This window comes from Zootoca vivipara, chromosome 6 (genome assembly GCF_965207765.1).
Source record: "Zootoca vivipara chromosome 6, rZooViv2.hap1.1, whole genome shotgun sequence".
Lineage (NCBI taxonomy): Eukaryota > Metazoa > Chordata > Lepidosauria > Squamata > Lacertidae > Zootoca > Zootoca vivipara.
Window position 1 is genome coordinate 670,406 of NC_142589.1, and position 17,432 is coordinate 687,837.

General features: G+C 47.5%; 1 protein-coding gene across 3 annotated transcripts; it reads right to left on the reverse strand.

Moving 5' to 3' along the window:
* Positions 1–1,686: 1,686 nt before the first annotated feature.
* Positions 1,687–17,072, reverse strand: ACTR1B (actin related protein 1B). 3 transcript variants are annotated; one of them, XM_088671384.1, is made up of 12 exons: positions 16,769–16,856; positions 12,961–13,025; positions 12,691–12,766; positions 10,683–10,755; positions 9,205–9,330; positions 7,697–7,821; positions 7,077–7,293; positions 6,120–6,212; positions 5,661–5,835; positions 4,786–4,847; positions 4,167–4,207; positions 1,687–3,715 (listed from the first exon to the last, which is right to left on the reverse strand). In XM_088671384.1, coding segments are annotated over exons 2-12 (1,092 nt in total). In that variant the 5' UTR covers positions 12,962–13,025; positions 16,769–16,856; the 3' UTR covers positions 1,687–3,612. The 3 variants fall into 3 exon arrangements, with proteins under 3 accessions (XP_088527510.1, XP_034974842.1, XP_088527509.1); XM_035118951.3 differs by lacking the exon at positions 10,683–10,755 and having other exon boundaries at positions 16,769–17,072; XM_088671383.1 differs by lacking the exons at positions 12,961–13,025; positions 16,769–16,856 and having other exon boundaries at positions 12,691–12,764.
* Positions 17,073–17,432: the final 360 nt, after the last annotated feature.

The window sequence follows — 17,432 nt, forward strand, 5'->3', positions numbered from 1 at the left end:
GAAAGTGGGTGTCACTTCTCTTGAAATGGCAGCTGTACAAATCTACAAACGACCTATCATTTTCCTAGTGGAAGCTAGGTTTGTGAACAGCTTTAGCGTGCCACATCTGAACTTAGTTCTCTGATCTCTAGATATGTGAGCATTCTAATGATTTTTAGCATTCTAAAGCTGAACAGACACTACTTACAGGCAGTTCGAAAGCACACTAATGCAAGTAGATAAATAGGTACCACTGTGGCGGGAAATTAAACCATGTTTCCATGTGCTCTGGCTTCTGTCAGTGTTCTATTGCACCAGAAGCGGTTTAGTCCTGCTGGCCACTTGACCTGGAAAGCTGTATGTGGACAAACACTGGCTTCCTCGGCCTGAAAGCGAGATGAGCACCATGCCCCGTAGTTGCCTTTAACTGGACTTAAAACATCCAGGGGCCCTTAACCTTTACTTTTACCTTACAGGCTATTTTAGCCTAGCCTCCAGGAACTAGGAGGAGAAAATGTGCTAGCTAACTGGGAAACAAAACCTGGTGGGAAAGTGACCCACAGCTTCAATGGAACAGATCATTTGGAAGTGTCATTGCTGATGCTGCTTGAAAGAGCAACTTAAGTTTGTATGGGTAGATGGTTGCACTTTGGCATCCAGCAATACATCTTAAGTTCAAGCCATTTCCCCTCCCCCCCCTTGCTTCATGGAACATTCTCCAAAATGATGAATACTTAAGCAGTCCCTATGGAAGGTTGAAAACATTCTTCATTAAGGTTGGGTTCTGGCCAAGCATGTGGAAACTTGCTGTTGGCCACATTAACAGTACAAGCCATCTTTGTCTTGTTGGGATTGTTCAGACCCTAGTCCTGCATCAAGTTTCCTGCAGTATTCAGCTGGGCTGTTCCAGGAAGGCCACATTACCACCCCTACAAAAGAGAGGTTCCCATGGCTCATGCATGTCTCAGAGAAGCCTCTCTCCCATTACTTATGAAGAACTCTTAAGCTGTTAAGTAATCTTTCTAAAGCTCCATGAAAATACAGGTTCTTTTCCTTCAAGCAACCCTCTGTGTGTCTTCATTAGAATTCTTCCGGAACCACAAAAGCAGGGGATGTATCTTGTCTAGACAATGTTACACCATTCAGCACAATTTTCCTCATTTGTTCCTAGTTTCCTTTTCCCAGTAACTGCTTTTTAGGGATTATTGCCTATGTGAACATCTCCGTCTGCCACAATATAATCTGTCCAGCTTGGTATGAAACTGCATATAGCCTATCACAGCTGTAAGAGATTCTGGCTCCCCAGCAGGTTTTCCACATAACAGTAGCCTATGAAGCATGAACCCCTTTTAAGTAGTTTATAGCAAAACACACCTTTCTAAAGCCATGTCTACATATATGGTTGCATTTTCAACTTGCTTTCTCTTTAGCAGTTCAAAGCAGCTTTTTACCAGTTTTGTGTGCAATGTCTACTGAAAAGGCAGAGGTATCAGTATTTGATTTCTGTAGAGCCATTTTGTCCAGTAGCCACCTATCTCTTGACCTCAGTCTTGGCGCCAACCCTTCACCTTTTCAAAAACGTGTTCCTAGTGTATACTGGGGTCCACAGAAGTCTGCCTGCCTGCGTTCTTGTATGCACTGTTCCCAATTAAACACAGTAAAGACACCACACTGCCTTTGAGCAATAACAGCAGTCTCAGACCCATGCAAAGCCACTGGCTGTTAATTTATAATTACTATAATGAATTTACAAAATAAAAATACAGGCAACTGTGTTAAGTTATTGTACATTGCAGCCCGGGGAGGGGGGTTTGTATTGTTTTTTGGAGGGTGGGGGGCCTTGCGCTTGCCTCCATTTGGTATAAGATCACAATAGGTCGGTAAGATGGAGAAGCCAATATACACACAGTTAGAGGGGTGGAGCCATGGGCCCACCAGTCAACAGGGGGTCTCTTAAATTAATTCATTTCCTTTAAAAAAAAAAAGTTTTTAACCCTTTCCAGTCCAAGGCTACAAAGAGCATCTATCTTTGCAATGCACCTGGAGTCAGCAGAAGGCAGCTGAGTAGCTTCCCATCTTCTTAGCTATTGTATATACTTTGGCAACCACAGGACACTCCCCTCTCCCATGTTCTGCAATCCCACCCAGTGCGATTCTCTACATACCCAGCATGGCCTGCCTGGCAATTTTTAATGGAACAGCAGCAGAATCAGGACCTTAGGTCAAGCCTATGCACATCAGAGAGTCCATGAACAAGGAGGCCCAGCCAACGTTTCCTACGGGGAGCAGAAGGATAAAAGGGGTGCAGGGAGAGGGGAGTACAGCCCAGTGAGAGGAGCAGGCAGTCCCAAGAGGGGGTGAGCTGGAGATGAAGGGCGCACCTATAAGTGTGGTAGCTTAAAAGACAGACAGGCAAAAGTATTCCTCCTTATCTTCCCCACTGACTTGGACTCTAGCAGAGGGCCAGGCCAGGAGAAAGGATTTGCAGGCCCCTCCAACTGCGGTCACCCCATCGTGTCTTGTCCAAAAGCCAGTTCGCAACTTTCTTTAGCATTACATGAACAGATCAGCTCTCAAAAGGGGGAAGCACAGGCAATCTTCCTCCTCCTCTGCCATCACAGATTGTCCCTTCGAAGCTGGCTAGGCCACACTGCAGAAGCCACCAGGCCCAGAAGATGTCACAGCTGGACTCTTCTATCTCCTGTAGCCTCACAGACTTCTAACTGAAACTAACAGCATGCTAACCCTACTCCCCTGGGACTGGACAGGGCAGAGACAGTGGGGAGACACCCCTGCCCCATTTCCTCCAAGAACCTGCCTCTTGTCACCAAGATCCTCTTTCTCACCAAATCTGGCAGTCCATGAGAGCGGGGCGGGTGGGTTGCACTGAGGCAAGAGTTCCTCAGCACTCCTTGAAACACCTTGGCACTGACAGCCCTGAGTGAGGCCCTGCCAGGAGGACCTCTCCGAGAAGCAGGCTGAAGACTGCTTGGCAGACACGCCCACTCAAAAAGCAGGGGAAGTAAGGGGGACGATAGCACCTCCTGGCCTACACCTTTCCTATGCTTTAGGCAGGCAATGCAGCTGCCCCAGGCAGTCATATCAACAAACTGATTTATTCCTTTTGGGGGGCATCTGAACGTTTGAGATTTCCACAACAAACCGTGGAGCAAGCAGGCAGGCACCCTTCCCCCAGGGCAGGGCAGCCAGAGGCCACACAACAGCTCCCTGCTCAGAAAAAAACAACCCAGCCTTCCTACCAGCTGACAGGCACAATGAGCACCAGGTCAAAGCAGCAGTTAGGCTCATGGAAGAGATTAGAAAGTGGAATGGAGCTTCTGAGTTTCCTTCCTGGCTGGGGCCGCTGCCTTCCTCCACCACAGCCAAGGCCTCGAAATACAGCTGCACCTCCCTCCCAAGGGGGTGCGTGCTAGCAACATGCATTGGACAGGGCACTAAGACAGGAAAGCGTGAGGCCTGGGAAGAAGGCAGGAATTGGCCCCAGCCAGCAGGAATGCAGCAGCTCTGGACAAGAAAGGGTTAAGAGAAGAAAAGACACAACCTGGATGAGTCGCCCACAGGCACCAGCTGCCTTGCTGATGCCCTACCCCCACCCCCACCCCCACCCCTGCCCTAGAATGTCTTCCGATGGATGGCCCGGCTCCCGTCCTCTTCATACTCCTTCTTGGAAACCCACATCTTCTTGAACGTGTCCAGGGAGGCGAGAATAGAGCCACTGCAGGGGAAAGAGCACAAAATCAGCAGGCCAGGCCAAAGGAAGCAAGACATGCAAACAGAGGAGAAATGAATGGCTCGCCCACCGATGCAATTGCCACACAGAGAATGCCCACCAGAGATGAATGTCCCTCGCTCCTGATTCAGGACGTATGGCTCCAAGGCCACTCACAACTTGGAGCCAGTTCGTTTTCTGAAACTAACCCAAGCACAGGAAAACTTTCCAGATGGAAGAACAGGAGCTGCTTCACCCAACCCACGTTCATGCTGCAGTATCAGGCTCCCTGGGCTGAGAAAAAGCCTCTACATCACAGCCCCCTGTTTCTGTGGAGGCCTCAGTGCACCAAGGACAACTTGACCAATTTGGTTAAGCCCAATAGGAGCATCTGCTGTTAGGTGCCAGAGTGGAAGCCCAGGGGTTGCTTTTATCCCTCCCTGCAGAATGCTCTTACCCAATCCACGTAGAGTATAATCTCTCCTGAGGTGCAGAGATCTGCAAGGAAGAAAGCACAAGTCAGATACATAGCCTATGGGGAACAAGGGTACATGCGCACACAGGAACTGCCCTTCTGAGCACCAGAGCCCAACTCCTCCTTCCACTGGAACATCACCTGCTAAGATGCAGGAAACACATTACAGTGGCACCTCGCAAGACAAATGCCTCGCGCAACGAAAAACTCGCAAGACGAAAGCATTTTGCAATGTTTTTGGTGACTTGCAAGACAAAGTTTTCTATGGCCGTGCTTCGCAAGACGAATTTTTTTGCAGGTTTTTGTGTGTGTTTTTTGCCGCGGCAAACCGCGCTTCGCAAGACAAAATTATCACAAGACGAAGCGTCTCGCAGAATGAATTACTTTCGTCTTGCGAGGCACCACTGTATTTCAAAGATCTGGAGATCTTGCCTTGGTAATAAGGGAATGCATCCTCCAGTACAGAGCTTAGCAATTTAAGAAAATCCAGACACTTTGCGTTTCATTTTAAAGAGCGAGTTGCCAGCCCTCATTGTGGAGTGTGCTCCATGGTCATTGCACACAAACTGCCTTGGGGCCTGGAGTTCCTCCAAAGCCTCACCTTAATTTTGACATCTTTTGGAGCAAGTTTCTTCACCTCGCTGAGCAGCCGGTCTCCAAAACCTGAGGAGTTGAGAGACAAGTGAGGAAGCTTAGAGTTCAAGGTGCTGTGCCACAGTGGTCAAGTGCCGACTACCTTCCATGTTGGTACATCCCAAACATCAGTGCCTCATCGTTCCAATGCTAATCCCAAAAAGGGCTGGGCAGTTAGCTTTTCAGCTTCTCTTCACAGCAGAAATCCTTCCACCCCTTCAGAGGCCAGGGGGTGGGAACCTTTGTCTCCCTGGCCAGGTTTGGCAGGCACAAACTCTTCTTGTCTAAAGCTCATGTGAAGACCCTATTCTCTGAAGCTCTTCTCTGAGGCAAACTGGGAAGTGCAGAGGGGGCTTGGATATGTACTGACACAGGAAGAAGCAGAGACTCATCCAAAGAGTTATATGCTCAGATGAAAGGGCATCACACTGGGTGTGCCAGAGGTTTTAACAGGGCAAGCTTTGAAGCTTTCACACAAAACAGGGCAGCAAGAGAGCGCACAGAGGAAGACTACTGTCAGAAACCCAGCCTCTTAATATCAGCACTTTGTCTCCTACACATATAAAGAGCTCACTGGAATGGTACATGCTTTGCATACACAAGGTCCCAAGTTCCATTCCTAGCATTCTTCAGATAAAACAGATCTCATGCAGGATCTGACTGGCAATGGCTCTCCATGGTTTCAACCAGAGTTCATTCACAGGCTGAGAACCTTTCATTCAGGCCTCTCCCAATAAGAATAGACCATATGCAGCTAGTTGGACTACCAGACAATTCATGGTGTGAAACAGCCTCCTCTTTTAAGACAAATAAGCTCTTTACCTCTTCTGAGGAGCCCCATACCTTTAAAAAGTGTAGATCCCCCAGACAGAACAATATTCCCAAACAATGTCCGCCGCAGGTCCATGTCAGATTTCTGGATAGCAAATGCTAGCACTTCATGGATCCCCTCGCTTTCATCTCCTATTAAGTCTGGCTGGAATAGCAGCTCAGGGGCTCGGAACCGGGAGGGACCAACCTGCCAGGAAAGCCACAGTGCCAATTAAAGTAGGGCAAGGGGACAAATAAGCTCTATTTCAACCTACAACAGCTACAGCATTCAAAAGACAGTCTTTTTCGTCATTTGGAGGTTCTGCATGACTGTGAGAAGTTTGTGTCAACCACCTTGTTGTACACTGCATGAACATTGCAAAACCTCTCCAGAAATAATTGCAAACACCTCTGCTGCAAAATGCAACGTGAAGAAGCCCCAACCCTCAAGGTTTCCAGGGGAAAGACCCCTTTTCCAGTTCAAAAACTTACATCTAAAGTGCTTCCATCAGGCAGCGTGTACTGCACCTTCTCTGTCTCCAGGGCCTCATCCTTCTGAGGGTTGATGGACAAGTAGCAAGCTCTCTGCAAGGAGGAAGGCAGCATGTGAGGCAGCTGGGTACTGGAAGCCACTTGCTAGAAGAACTCCTAGCAGCTCCACCCACCCAGGCCCACAGCGAGCTAACTGAACAGAGGACCAGAATTTAAGCCTCACCTCTGCAGATGCACCTTCGATCATGACATAGCCCAGTTATCTTGCACTATCTCATACCACAAGCCCAATCCAGGGTAGTTCACCCAAATTAGCGAACTACCCTGGTTTTCTTGCTCTCTGCAGACAACATTCTCTTATTTTATGGACACCATGTAGCAAATTGCTTCAAGAACTTCAGGCTGCTGCATTTGTTTTCCATGGCTACAGCTCTGGAAAGGTGAGGATGGATACAGAATGTGTGAAAAATTGACTACATGTGCTCGCACTGCTTAAGAAGCACACAGCTTTGACTCATTAAACTCAAGAGTTGTTTGCCTCTTCAGTATATGATGGAGATGTCAAAAAGAAACCCCTGGTTCATCAGCACTTTTCTCTTTTATGATCATTGCGACCTCAGATGTAACCTGAAAATGCACTAGAACCAGACTTGGCACCATCTAGCTGGGAAGACTGTCATAGCGCTGCTCATCCATATCCTCTTTCTGATCTACAAGGCTCTTGTGGAACATCCTCTGAATCGATTGGCCAGTTACTGCTCCAATTCTACAGAGGAGTGTTTAAAGAGCAAGGCAGGGGTCACCTGGAACTAGATTTTTAACGATCTAGAGGTCTAGTCCAGTGTGCTGCTCAGTAACCAAAAACACCTTATTGAAATCCTAGGACTGTCTCTCCCCAGGAGCAGAATATCTCCCCCCACCCCACGCCTGGCATGGATCCATCTGCCCCAACCTCACCTCCTTTATTGTCTTCACGACTTCAAACTCAGCTGAGGTGTGGAAGTCATAGCCCTCTTTCCGTAGCAGCAGGCGGAGGTAACGGGAGACGTCTCGCCCAGCAATGTCTACACGCATGATCGAGTGAGGCATGGCGAAGCCCTCGTAGATGGGGACCGCATGTGTCACTCCATCTCCTGCGTCCAACACCACCCCTGTAGTGCGGCCTGTGGCGTAACTTAGAGAGAGCAGAGGGGAAACAAGGCGGCCATTAGTTCAGGACATGCAAAAGAAATGACTTCTTCACACAACTATGCCATGCGCTCCCACAAGATGCAGTAACGGCCACCAATTTGGATGGGTAGAAAAGGGAATTAGACAAATTCATGGCGGACACGGCTATGAATGGCAACTAGCCATAACAGCTTTCTACTGCCACCGTCGGAGGCAGTATGGTGGGAATTACATAATGACTAAATGGGCCTTTGGCCTGATCCAACAGACAGGCTTTTCCTGTGTTCTTAGTCTGGCCATGGCCCTCCAGAGCACAGGAAACAGATTAGGCTCAGAAGGGGAAAGTATCCAAAGTCTTCTGGTCATCACAGTGAAGCAATGCCAGAAACAACCAGCTGGATACTCACAGGCTGAGGACAGCTTGCATGGAGATGAAAAGAGCTGGAACGTTGAAAGTCTCAAAGAAAACCTCGGCGGCCTTCTCTCGATTTTTGCTGGGGTTTAGCGGGGCTTCTGTCAGGAGAACTGGATGCTGGAAGGAAAGCAGGAAGTGACAAAAAACTGGCTGAATGCCCACATGCTATTCACTGGAGAAAATCCATACACTCTTTCCTGGTGGCCTGCTCCAAGTTCTGCTAAGCCGCCCTCACAGAAGCCCCTTCAGGAAGTGATGCTCTGGTTGTACTACTACTAGAAGCTGTTGGCTCCTAAAATGATACACACATTAAAATGCTAAATGCAGCCCATCTATTAAAACTGAGGGAACTGTTAAATGTTCTGTTGACCTTTCTAGCAAACTGCTGTTCTCCAGGAATAATTTGATCCACTGATGTTGCGGAATAGTGTCCCTCCCTCCAAGTTTCCTCAACTTCCCAACAGACCTGCATCACAACAGTCAGTGTGGCTCCTGCCTTTCCTCAGGATTAGGAAAGAATCCAGCACAAGGACCCAGAGGGTGAAGTGCCTTCATATCTGCTACATAACTCCCCCCCCCCAGTCTGAATATTCAAGGGAGGAATTCAAGGTTTCCTTCTGAGTATCAACTTGCAGAGAATGACAAACATCTTTCCAGGGATAGGGTAAAGGTTTATCTATCTGTTAAGATATGCCTCTAGTTCTTTCCCCCTTGAGCTAAAGAGATTAAAAGCCCAAAAGTTAAATACAGAAAATTAAGAAATTTGGCATCTCAACAGGCACACAAAAAACACCAGCCATAAACTATTTTCCTAGGAAGGGTTAACCGTCATAAGCCTGGAAAAAAACAGGAATGCCCTGCCATGCTCTCAGAGGGACCACCACATTGCTGATGCAGAAAGAAGCTGGACTTTTGAATGTTCATCAAGCAGTCCCCTGTCCCCAACATGAACAAGACCGCCTCCTCAAGGCCTCCTGTGGCCAGAGAGGTTCGTAGAAAAGAAGGTCCTCCTGAAGGCACGCAAGGAACTGTCTGTGAAGGTCACCCAATGGACCAGGACTGTCAGTGGAAGATAGTCCTCTTCCAGTCTCATCTACCCCAAGGCTGCCTTTTGCCTCACAGATTGTGCAGCCTCGCAGCTTATAGGCGAGAGGGATCTCCACCATGTTTCTCATGACCCTCTTTTGGCAGGAGGAGAGTCTGAGAGCATCATCTCTCACGTTTCCTTTTGGCCCTCGACCAGGCTCCGAACTGGGAAGCAAGGAAGAAAATCACAAGCCAAAGAAGCAGTACTCAACTTACTATGAGGAGGGGGAATGTAGATTTCCTTCATGAAATCCACACCTCACCCCTGGACTCCCTGCACTGTAACTGTCTAAAACAGCAGCTAAAGGGAAGTGTCACATAAAGGTACAGCAAATGCAATTTCCCAGCCCCCCCCCACACACCTAATGAAAATACTCAAAGGCTGGCTAGAAGCATTGCTCTTGCAACAATTACCTCTTCTGAGAACGTCTGCAGCTGATCTTTGGAATAAACATACTGCCAGATCCTCTCCATGTCATTCCAGTCCCGGACAATGCCATGTTCCATGGGATAGCGGATGGATAACAATCCTCTGTGCTCCTGAGCAAGGAAAGAGTAAGAAATCTGTTGGAGCAGGAGCAGACACCCAGAGCATTTTGATCAGGATGATGATGGCATGTCCCCAGTACTCAATGGCTTTGGGGTGCAGTATCACAGCCCCCAATCCTGCCCCTTTGAGGAGGTCTAGCTTTCTGGACTCAATGCCTTCTTTGACATACAGAGTGACACTCCCTCCAGTATGTCTTTCCTATAGAGTTTACATGTAGAGGTAACTCATAGAATCATAGAGTTGGAAGAGACCACAAGGGCCATCCAGTCCAACCCCCTGCCAAGCAGGAAACACCATCAAAGCATTCCTGATATATGGCCATCAAGCCTCCGCTTAAAGACCTCCAAAGAAGGAGACTCCACCACACTCCTTGGCAGCAGATTCCACTGTCGAACAGCTCTTACTGTCAGGAAGTTCTTCCTAATCATGTTTAGGTGGAAACTTCTTTCTTGTTGCTTGAATCCATTGCTCCGTGTCCGCTTCTCTGGAGCAGCAGAAAAAAACCTTTCACCCTCTTCCATATGACATCCTTTTATATATTTGAACGTAGCTATCATATCACCCCTTAACCTTCTCTTCTCCAGGCTAAACATACCCAGCTCCCTAAGCCGTTCCTCAAGTCATAAGGCATCATTTCCAGGCCTTTGACCATTTTGGTTGCCCTCCTATGGACACGTTCCAGCTTGTCAGTATCCTTCTTGAACTGTGGTGCCCAGAACTGGACACAGTACTCCAGGTGAGGTCTGACCAGAGCAGAATACAGTGGTACTATTACTTCCCTTGATCTAGATGCTATACTCCTATTGATGCAGCCCAGAATTGCATTGGCTTTTTTAGCTGCTGCATCACACTGTTGACTCATGTCAAGTTTGTGGTCTACCAAGACTCCTAGATCCTTTTCACATGTACTGCTCTCAAACCAGGTGTCTCCCATCCTGTATTCGTGCCTTTCATTTTTTTTGCCCAAGTGTAGTACTTTACATTTCTCCTTGTTAAAATTCATCTTGTTTGCTTTGGCCCAGTTGTCTAATCTGTTAAGGTCAGTTTGAAGTGTGATCCTGTCCTCTGGGGTATTAGCCACCCCTCCCAATTTGGTGTCATCTCCAAACTTGACCAGGATGCCCTCAAGCCCATCATCCAAGTCATTGATAAAGATGTTGAATAAGACTGGACCCAAGACAGAACCCTGTGGCACCCCACTAGTCACTTCTCTCCAAGATGAAGAGGAGCCATTGATGAGCACCCTTTGGGTTCGGTCAGTCAGCCAGTTACAAATCCACTGAATGGTAGCATTGTCTAGCCCGCTTTTTACCAACTTCTTTACTAGAATATCATGGGGCACCTTGTCAAAGGCCTTGCTGAAATCAAGATAGGCTATATCCACAGCATTCCCTTCATCTACCAGGCTTGTAATTCTGTCAAAAAATGAGATCAGATTAGTCTGGCATGACCTATTTTTCAGAAACCCATGCTGACTTTTAGTGATCACAGAGTTTCTTTCTAGGTGCTCACAGACCGTTTGCTTAATGATTTGCTCTAGAATCTAGAATGGTATTGATGTCAAGCTGACTGGGCGGTAATTGTTTGGGTCCTCTCTTTCCCCTTTTGAAAATAGGGACAGCATTTGCCCTCCTCCACTCTGCTGGGACTTCGTCTGTTCTCCAGGAATTCTCAAAGATTACTGCCAGTGGTTCTGAAATCACCTCTGCCAGTTCTTTTAATACTCTTGGATGTAGTTCATCTGGCCCTGGGGACTTGAATATATCTAAACTAGCCAAGTATTCTTGTACTACCTCCTTACTTATTCTGGGCTGTGTTTCCCCTGCTGAATCATCTGCTCCATATTCTTCAGGTCGGGCATTGTTTTCTTTTTTGGAGAAGACTGAGGCAAAGAAGACATTGAGGAGTTCTGCCCTTTCTCTGTCCCCTGTTCGCATTTCACCATCTTCTCCTCTAAGTGACCCCACTGTTTCCTTGTTCTTCTTCTTGCTACGGACATACCCATAAAAGCCCTTTTTGTTGCTTTTAACCTCTCTATTAAGCCTGAGTTCATTCTGTGCTTTAGCTTTTCTGACTTTGTCTCTACACGTGCTGGCTATTTGTTTGAATTCCTCTCTGGTGATTTCCCCCTTTTTCCATGTTTTGTACATATCCCTTTTAAATCTTAACTCAGTTAAAGGTTCTTTAGATAGCCACCCTGGCTTCTTTAGGCACCTTCCATGTTTCCGTCTCATTGGTATTGCCAGAAGTTGTGCTTTTAATATCTCCCTTTTAACAAACTCCCAACCATCATGAACTCCCTTCCCTTTTAGTATTTCTGTCCATGGGATTTCATCCAGCGTTTCCCTAAGTTTTCTGAAGTCGGCTTTCTTAAAGTCTAGAAATTGAGTCTTAGTATGCTTGGTTGCCCCTCCTGGTTCTCCTCCTGGTTCTCTGCACTCCACCAAGATCCCGTTATCCCTACTATACCAGTGCTGTCTGCTAAGACCTGGCACTCTAGTTCATCCATCTTGGCTAAGAGTCTCCTAACCTTAGAGCATGCACACATCTGGACAGTCTCTCTCTTCCAAGTCTCTTGCATTTTAACTGTGGCGCTTTGGTCTCTCTGAGCTGCCATCCTGTGCCCCTGCACTCACAGTGCCTTGTTCTATGCTACCCCCATTTAAATTTTCATCCATTTTATCTTCTTCATCCTAAGGGAGAGATTTGTTCTGAGCCAGACCCTCCTCCGCTCCTGTCAGCCCAACACCACACAATGCCAATCAGTTTAAAAACTGCTCTGCCACCTTTTCTCATTTTAGGCACCAGCCGTCTGTTTCTATCCTGGCTCAAGCGGAGACTGTCCCTTTTGTACAGGCCTGGCTTCCCTCAGAATACTCCCCAATGCCCAACAAATCCAACTCCTCCTCTCGACACCACAGACTCATCCACTCATTGAGACTACAAAGTTAGTCCTGCGCATGAAACCAGTAGCATTTCAGAGAAAGCTACCTTGGAGGTCCCAGCCTCCAGCAACCCACCAGCGACCTAAATTTGGCTTCCAGGATCTCACGACTACATTTCCCCATGTTATTAATACCAACATGCGCCACTAGCTCCTCCCCAGCACTCTCTACTAGGCTATCTAGGCAAATATGCAACACCCACAACCTTTGCAGCAGGCAGGCATGTATATCCATCACACGCCCAATTATCTATGTTTTTAATGATCGGTCTACTCTAAGTGGGACCCTACAGGATGACAGCCTATAAATTTCTGTCAAATGCAAAGGGAACACACACAAAATAGGGAGCCAACACCCACCTCTCCCCCCCCCCCCAAACACACACAGAGGCAGGGTGGACTTTACCTCTGCTTTGGGTCCAATGAAAAGGTCTCCTTCCAGCGCCCCAGCCATAACCCGGACATGTTTTGGACGGCCCACACTGACAAGAAAAAAGAGACTGATTATTTGTCTACACTGCAAGGTGAGTGTTATGAACCATGGCATGGTTATGAACCATGGCAATGAATTTAAAACAAAACAAAAACACACCCTCACTAGGCACATATTGTCTTCAAAAACTACCACACTTTATTATTGATGAGGCAATCAATCAAATATCACAGCAACACTCACTAGTTTGGGAAGCAGTATTTGGGGATCTGATCTCCAGCAAAACCAGCCTTCACCACACCGGAACCCTGAAGAAAGAAGAAAAACCAGTTAAGACAAAGGGGAAAGACTTTTCAGAGCAAGACAAAGTCAGAGAAACATTTCCTAAAACTCATGAGGACTGACCAGCAGCCGTTACTTCAAAACTTACACCATGAGCTCCGTTCCTCTTTGGGGTTTAAGTCACCTTTCAGCTTCTATTTAGTTCCTGAGTCACCACAGATTGAAAGATAACATGCACATAACTTGCAAAGCATTTGAGGCATACAAATGCTTCACACAAGTCCTTTCCTTCAAACATTACCAATGGGAAGGACAACAACTCAGTGACCGACTCCATGTTTCACACAGCATGCTGAAGTCCCTGGTATCTCCAGTTACGCAAAAGGCTGGGGATGATCACGGCCTGAGAACCCAGAGAACACTACTGTCTGAGATGACAGTTCTGGGATACATGGAGTATATGAGGTAGCATCATATGATTTTCATGAGTAGGGCTTAGTATCAAAATTCCTACCCTGCTGGTATAACTAAACAACTCTGTAAAACCAAGAGCAAGGCCCATCCAATTACAACTCCATGGGCACATAGAGGGTGGCCGCCCACAGCTTCCTCCAAGCCAAATTAAAGGCAATTAAAGGAGGAAGGGCTCCAGGCAAGATTAAGAGATCTCAGATCAGAGGTCTGCCTACAAAACCCTGGAAAGCTGAGTTTAAGACCCACTCCCTGATTAGATGGCCCTCTGGTCTCGCTCCCAAAGGCTCAAAATCACTGCTTCATCTCAGAAATGTGGAAGCCAAGGCAGAGTGAGTGCAAGGAAATAACTTCCCATGGCACAAGAATCCAAACCAAGAATAGAAGTTGAGCCTGATTTTCTTTCAGTCACAAGATCTGCCTCTTAGTTCTCCAGGCCGATGACAAAGATTCCCAATGGCTGTGTAGGAAGGCAGCCACTCCCCCCACCCCAGCCTAGTGACAAGGTCCATGGTTCAGCACCTTCTTTGAATGGAAAGAGAAGTGAAAAACCCTACTGTGCCCATCCTGGAGAATAATGTAGCAGCTCAGCTGACTAGTCTTGCCAGCCTCCAAGAGCAGCTATGATGCTGGGCTGCTCTCATTCCTGTTCCTAATTATTTCTTTGCAGCATGAATAAGCAAATCTCTTTCAGACACACCCCAGCAATGGGCATAAACAGGCCAAACACCTTCACACAGTCTGAAGACAGTCTGAAGACAAGAGCTATCAGCAAAATCACTTCCCTAGAAAATCCAATGCCAGACACTTCTCCTGTGTTCCTGTTCTTGTACTCGCCCAAGTTTTATCCGAAAGGAACACGGGGAGCCTGGAAACATTGCAGACAGGAAATTCTCCAGGCACCTTTCCATTCCCAAGACTATGAACGCTCCTACAAGTTATATCTTCAACAAACATATTCCCAAACAGCTAAAAATAGTTTTAAAAACAGTACAGAAAACAAGTTTAAAAGCAATTAATACAAAATTAATACCTAAGACACGAGAGCTTTTTGTCTACCTGGAAAACCTTTCAAAACAAAAATGTCTTCCATTGTTTCTGGAAAGTACAGCTAGTGAGCACATGTCATCTCAAAGCTGAAGAATGGACTCCAGACGGCAGTACTTTGGAAAATCCAGAGTTTGGTCAGTATATATAAGGATTCTTTCAGGCAAAATTTGCCTCTATAGTGTTGGAAACCATCACTAGATAGCGATCAGACAAAAAAAGAAGATGTCCACAGTTTTGCCACCACTTTACATCGCATCTCCACCTCTGAAAAGATTCAATACCTACACAATTTTTCTTCATACATGACATGCATATGCAGTGGAAAATTTTCTGTGGAAAAAAAAACAAACTGGAAAATTTTCTGAAAATATTTCCAATCTTTATTTTTCTGGGTTACATTTTCCATTCATAAGATCTTTAGCAATAATGAATAGATGACAACTGCAAATATAATAATCATCATCATCATCCATCCATCCATCCATCCATCTGGCTGAGTTGCCCCAGCCACTCTGGGCGGCTTTCAACAAAACATAAAACACCCCCATCATTCTGCCCAGACACTGAGGTCCAGGGCCGAGTGTCTTCTGCCGGTTCCCTCACTGCGAGAACCCAAGTTACAGGGAACCAGGCAGAGGGCCTTCTCAGTAGTGGTACCCACCCTGTGGAATGCCCTCCTATTAAGATGTCAAGGAAATAAACAACTATCTGACTTTTAGAAGACATCCGAAGGCAGCCTGTTTAGGGAAGTTTTTAATGTCTGATGTTTTACAATTTTTTATGTGAAACCCAGCCAAATGGGTGGGGTATAAATAATAACATTATTATTATTATGATTACTACTACTACTACTACTACTAATATGGAGAGGAAGGATACTGCTAAGAATGTTAAGCACTAAGAATGCTAAGTTACTTTTAGTCCTAATCACCAAAAGCTAGTATCAACGAAGGTATTTCATCACTTAATAACTATGTATGATAACTTCTTAATAGAATGTGCTGTACAACAGCAATAAAAGCAACAAGAGCACTATAAGGAATGGTTTAGTAATAATTGTTAACACAATTCAGACTAAAGTATTATTTTGTAAAACAAATAAAAGTGCCATGACAACCCCCCAGATTCAATTCCCATAGCAGATATTGGAGTTCCAGTTGTGAAGAGAAGAATCCTATATCCTTCTTAGTCCAAGTCTCTCTCTCTTGACTTTCAGGCAGAGACCCTTTCCAATCATTTGCTAACTTGATCCTTTTAACAGGAATTCAAACCTGGTTTTAAAGAATGTATGTAAAGCAAGGGATTTCCCAACACTATAAACACAATTTACTGTTTTAATGATTTTATGTACATTGCTTTGCAATCCTCACCTTGAAAACATCTAAAACAAAAAATAAATATGTTAAATGACCATGGTGATTGGCCATGATGGACTATATGGCATCTTCAGGATCTGAGGCCCCTGAACTATTCAGCACTGGAGAACAGCAGGAGAGCTAGTCCCTTCATGACCTGCTTGTTGGCTGTGCAAAACCAAAGGCTTGCATAGAAAAGCTAGGAGCAGCCAAAAAGGTCCTCAGACATTGTTGGCTACAACTCCTATCAGCCCTTACCAGCAAATGGTCTGGCATGATGGGAGTTGTAGTCCAACAACATCCCATTTCCCCATCCCCAGAGAGCGCCTTGGCCTGATCTAGCAGATGCTGCTGATGTTCTTATGTCTAGTGGGCAGCAGCTCCCCAGGCAGGAGGAGGGAAGCGGGGGCCACGGTGCTCCCGAGCGGGAAACATGCTCGGCTCCTGCTCTCCTTGACGATGCTTTCTTCGGGCAATGCAGACGAGAACGGCAACAGCAACACCCCCCCCCCCAAATCACAACGGTCATTGAATAACAGCAGCCTTTTCTTTTTAAAGGGGCCGAGTGACGGTCTGATGGACCGCCTTCTCCGCCGAGCCTCATAGAGGCTTAGCAAGGCTGAGGGAGTTTCAAACCCGCGCTGGCGTTTTGTGGAATGGCGTAAAGCAGAATTAAAGCAGAATAAACGGAGCAAGGCGCCTGGGCCTCGCCATCTGCTCGTCCGCAGGGATCGGGGCAGGGCGGGGCCCGTCCCGCCAGCGCAGGCCCCACCCAGGTCCGGCTCCTCCTCCGACCGGCGCCGCAGCCACCGCCCGGCGCCGCAGCCACCGCCCGGCGAAGCTCCTTCGGCCGGCCGCACTCCCGGCCCTGCCGCCCCGCCCGCCGCGCTTACGTTGTCAATCACTACGGGCTGGTTGGCGATGATATCGTAGGACTCCATGGCCGGGGCCGCCGCCGCGGGGCCAAGCCGGGCCCAGGACTCCGCGCTGCCCGCCCCTCGCGATGCTCCGCCGCTGCCGTGGCCCGGGAACCACCACCCAGTGCGGCGCAACCTAGCCCACTGCCCGTGTCCGCCGCGGAGGAAGGCGGAACCAAGCTCCGCTTCACGCTCCCTCACCCAATCGAAACCCCCGACAGCAGCCAACAAGCCAAGAGACGCGCCTGCCCGGGGTGCGGCTCCCGCTTTGACAGCTGCCAAACTATTGGCCCGCTCGTCTGAGAGGGGCGGGTCTTCCGCATCAAGCTTAGTGGAGTGGGCACACTGCGGGAGGGAGCGGGGAAGTGGGAGTGATGTCATATCGCGGCTCTTAAAGGGCCAGAGGCGTCGCTTTGCTCCCCATCCTGATCTGCAAGACGGAACTGGGGCTGCCTGAGGCGTGTCCACACTGGGTGTTGTGGCTGCCTCCTCGGAAGTAAATCCCGGGTGGAAACATAAGGGTTTGCTTTCATGGAAATATGCTGAGGTCAGGATTGTGAATGGGTAGTCGAGTGAGCTACTGCTTTACCAGCGGCACATTCACACGTAACTTGTCAGAAAATGATAGTGTTGATGCAGC